Consider the following 4,894-nt stretch of genomic DNA (forward strand, 5'->3'; position numbering starts at 1 on the left):
CCCTAAGCCAAGGAGTCCTTGGTCCGGGCTTGAGTTTACAGCAGCTTTATTGTATCGAACTCAGTGCTTTGCTCGCTGTAGGTTTGTTCTGCTGTTTTAGGCGGTTAACTGAAAGAGGAGTAGACAATGACAGTGAAAAGCAGGACAACAGCATTTTTGTAGTCTCTTGCACTCTTTCAGAAACCTGTAGAGGCTGTTCTGGGAGCTGCCGTTCTGTGAACCATTTTATAGAATCCTGTGAAGCAGATAGATGCTGTGGACATCTGGGATTTACGCAACTGTGATGACTTGTCTTTGTTTTCAATTTTTATTCCAGAAGAGTTGCCATTACTGAAGATTCTTAATGCCAGATAATCAACCTACTGCTGAATAACCATGAAAGAGACGAGGTAGCTGCCCAAGTGTGAGATAAAAACTGATTTCAATGGATACAAAATACAAAGACGATTTATTTAGGAAGTATGTACAGTTCCATGAATGCAAACTGAATGCCTCTGACAACAAGCAGCGTCCTATTAATGATGAGTATTTGCGAGTGGCAGCGGCAGCCTTACTTTGCCTTCCCAAAATTGATCCCTTTTATAGATTCCGGTTGATAAAATTTTACGAGATGGCTGAAAACTCACTGAGATCTGTGAAATCTTCAAGTTTACATTCTCTCCATAATGCATTCAGCATGCTCGAGACAGTTGGAATTAATCTCTTTCTTTACCCCTGGAAAAAGGAGTTCAAAAATATTAAGGTAAGACATTTTATGTATGGCCATAGTGAGAACATATTTTTCTTTCTTTTAACCCATTTAATGCATTTCCTTTAAAGACTTCTTTTTTTTTCCTACGTATTAGCATGATCTATGTATTTGTCTATATACAGTTGGTAAACAGAAGCCACAGGAAAGTTTCTATGTAAAATAAGTGAGGTTTGCGCTGGTGGGAGTATCCCAAGAGCAGAAGTACAAGTACTATCTGCATTTATAATGTAACCATAAAATAGATGAAGAGCTTATCTAAGGTTTTTGTTCAGCATACCCTGCTACAGTGTCTTAGTTTCTACTTGGAGATGCTTTTACTAGGGTGAGCAGTCAAATGGTGTTTAAGCTCACTCAAAGTTTGATTTTGAAAGAATTATTTCCAGAATATCTTTTATCTGCTCAGTTCTCAATTCATGAAGGTTTTGATTTTAATGTCCTTTCAAATTATATTACCTATGCCAGGATTTCAGAGGGAAAAGTAGGAACTTTTATATTGCTTGCCTTGAGTGCTGGAAGTCAGATAGTGAGTTCTGCTGTTGATTTTTCTATGTTATCTTTTACCTCTTCTTATATGCTTATTCAAAACTGCTGGATTCAATAATGAATGCTGCAGGTGACTTACAAGAACAGTTTTGAGATTTGAAAGCTGGGTAAAAACACTGCTGATATAAGTGTCTAAAGTAATTTGCAGGTTGTGTGCACTAGTGATGGGTATTTTTTTTTGTTTTTCTGAAAAAGACACTATTTCACCATTTAGCCGAGAATTTGAACACTATTAGAACATTTGAGAGGTCTCTGTTTTCCCAAGGGGAAACTTACCTATCTTTTCAAGATCTCTCCATAAATCTTCTTCATCGTTATGCTTAAGTTTTGGCCTTTGAAATGTTGGCTGATCCACCGAGGATGTCTTTTGATGCAGTGCTGATATTGACTTTGGTTGTGCACTGTGGATCCAGTACTTGTTCTACACAAAGATGTGGTGGGCAGGCTGCTCTTGCCTGCAATCCAGAACAGTTTGAACTGGGTTAAGAACGTACCTCAGGTATGCCAGATGCTAAGGATATTTAAACTCGTGCAAACTCATATCTCTGTCCTTCAGACTTTTTTTAGTGGAAGTTCTTGACCTGATGTAAAATTAAATAAACCAGGCATTTGAAACTGCCTGGTAATAGTACATAAAAAAGTGTGCACCTCAAGTATATTTAAAGCTGAATTGAAGAGGACTTTGGTATTCTTGCAGTAATTCTGAGTTCCTGTTATCTCTAGCCCCTGTCCAGGGGCAATACATGAAATTTCTGCCTTTTCACCTTTCCTGGTGGACTTGCTTGTAAATGCAAGCATGTCTGGTATGCATGAAAGTTAATGTCAGTGTATAGCATAGTGATTTAAATCAACAGGGAGGACATTATGCTAATCAGGATTTTAATTTGAATGAAAACTCTCCTACTTTGAATTTGCTTCATGCAGAATTTCCATCTGCTGAACAGGAGGGTGGCAGAAATGGAGTTCATCATGCCATGGGAGTTGCATGTGCTCACTGTCATTATTATTCTACTGAATTATATAGTATTTGTCACTGAATTATCTGAACATCTAGTCCACCACTGAATTTGTAACCTAGTTTTCCTTTTATTTCCCCCTCACCCCCCTTAGACCTACACTGGACCCTTTGTTTATTATGTAAAGTCTGCTGTAACTGAAGATGATGTAAGGCAGATTTTGAACTACATGGGCTATGTCCAAGAACTGGGAACAATGTATAAGCTCAAAGAGCAGGTTGATGCCATTCAAGTGAAAATGGTTTCATTTGAACTCTTTTTGGCCAAAGTGGAATGTGAGCAGCTTCTTGAAATTCACTTGCAAGTGAAGGATAAAGGTTATTCAGAGATTGATGTCATAAATGAACGAAAAAATAGCAATGAAGATGTTAGAGGCTGCTCAGAAGCCATGAAACGGCGTGCAGAGTGCAAAGAAAACTTAAACACTTCCATGGCACGAATGGTACTCCAGAAATCAGCAAGTGAACGGGCCTCTAAAGATTATTTCAAGCCAAAGGTGAGCAAGCCTTCTAAATCAGTGGACACATATGATAATTATTGGGAAAGTAAGAAACCACCTTTGATGAGCTCACTGAGTCTCAGGAAAGAGCCAATTTTAGTTGATGCAGAAGATGACATTAAAGATGAAATTATCCGTCCGTCACCCTCTCTTCTGACAGTGTCAAGCTCCCCACACGGGTGTTCAGATGAATTCTTGCCAACTTCATCTCATCACAATGGCATGCTAAGAACCAATGTCCCTTACAGCTCCTATTTTTCTGCTCAAGAGGACTTAGATTTATATACTGATCCCGATTCTAGAAGTATGTTAAATTTTAAAAGACAAGAAGCTATTAAGCCTGACGTATGGCTGTTAAAAAATGATGCCAACCCTGTTTACCACAAACGCACCCACCTAGCCAAAGAGACCGCTTCCCTCAAGTGCCAAAACTGTGGCGTACCTTGTGGCACTTCTGTTTGCCAAAAGTGTGACAATCTCTTCAACTCTAGGCAGGAATATCCAGCAGTGAAACAGAGCACCTATTCAATCAAACCACTTCCAAATGATGGCTTGTCTCCTGCGTCTGCTTTAAGGGAGAAATCTCAGTACACATCACAGACTCAGAGTCAAGAGAGAGCTGCTCAATTCAGTTCAAAATCCAAATCTTCAGGCACCTTGCGCTGTGGCTTTTGTAACCGATCTGGAGCTGCAAACACTTGCACGTTTTGCTCGAAAGTCTCATGTGACACTTGCCTCAATGCTTACTATTATGATCCCTGCTGTAGAAAAAGCGAGCTTCACAGATTCATGCCTAACAATCAGTTAAACTATAAATCGTCCCAGCTGTCCCATGTAGTTTATAGATAGACTTGATGAGTCTGTTTTGGAGGGGAAGGAAAGGGGGAGGGGAAAGGGCTATGCTAACTAATGTGCTGACTCCACTGATAAGAAAATACACTGACCTCTTACAAAAATGTCATGTCCAAATATTTGGAACGATGGTTCAGTGATCAGGTGCCAGTTCTTGATTTTTGTGGCTTCACAGATGCTGGAGATACATTAGATTTCATGCTGCTATAATTTAGGTAACTCCTAAATGATCATTACTTTTCAATTTAAGTGGGGGAGAAGAGCACATTTTTCTTTAAAACTTGGCAGCTGTTGCATTTTTAGAAAAGCGACATCGCACCTTTCTACTACATTGCAGTCATCTCCTTGCCCAAATAAAAGCATGCAAGGCTTGAAAATAAAATCTAAAAATTAATATTCTCATTTTCTATGAGTGATGAAACTACTGCCGGTTTTTGATAAAGTATGACTTTAAAATGTGCAAGAAATATGTGAATGACTCGTTTTACCAACAAGGACTATTTTTTGAAGTGTGTCTGCATTTCTTGATCTCCAAAATGCAAGCACCACAGCGTCTCTTCCTATCGTCTTTATGTTTCTTCCTTCTCCCCTTATCTCCTGGTTGTTTATCTCAAGCTTATATAATCTGAATCTGGACAATACGTGCTTTATTTTCTGGTGTTGCCAATATCATCCTACTGGTTTTTACTGTATGGTGTTTTAAAAAGGTGAACCTGCATTCATGTCACTTAAATTATGCCTAGAGTGTTGTCCTTCCAGATGAGTACTAATTTTCTTTACTTTCTGTTGCACATGTATTAAGTACTGTTCTTTGTACTGTAAATAGGTAATTTGGAAACAGTTTATTTTTAATAAATATTTAATATGTTGAGTTCTTAAAAGTGGTAAAATCATTATAACTATGAAGTCTCTCTGGGTTATTTGTTCAGGTGACTTTTTGGTTTTCCTTGTACTGTATTTCACAGCTTATTATAGTCACTGTGGCAGGCTGATGTTCTTGGCTCTGATCAATTTTTGGTTTTTGGCATTTTTTCCCCTCTGATAAGGCTACCACTCATCTAAGTGGAGCCTTGTCTAAGAATTGCAGGATTTTGGTTCTCAGTGCACGCTTTTCCTTTGTGGTTATGGAAATTGTTAAGTGTAAATGTTATGCTTGCTTCCAAATTCACTGCGAAGTCTGTAGTGTAGTTCAGCAAGTTAAGCACTGGCCTGGTTAAAAATCAGAGCTCATTT

At 38.6% G+C, this 4,894-nt stretch overlaps 1 protein-coding gene across 1 annotated transcript; it reads left to right on the plus strand.

The window, feature by feature from the left end:
- Positions 1–424: 424 nt before the first annotated feature.
- Positions 425–3,927, plus strand: SPATA2 (spermatogenesis associated 2). Its single transcript, XM_010294510.1, has 2 exons — positions 425–742; positions 2,405–3,927. The coding sequence occupies exons 1-2, from the start codon at positions 425–427 to the stop codon at positions 3,656–3,658; spliced, it is 1,572 nt and encodes a 523-aa protein (XP_010292812.1). The 3' UTR covers positions 3,659–3,927.
- Positions 3,928–4,894: the final 967 nt, after the last annotated feature.

Source organism: Phaethon lepturus, unplaced genomic scaffold (assembly GCF_000687285.1).
Source record: "Phaethon lepturus isolate BGI_N335 unplaced genomic scaffold, ASM68728v1 scaffold26489, whole genome shotgun sequence".
Classification (NCBI taxonomy): domain Eukaryota; kingdom Metazoa; phylum Chordata; class Aves; order Phaethontiformes; family Phaethontidae; genus Phaethon; species Phaethon lepturus.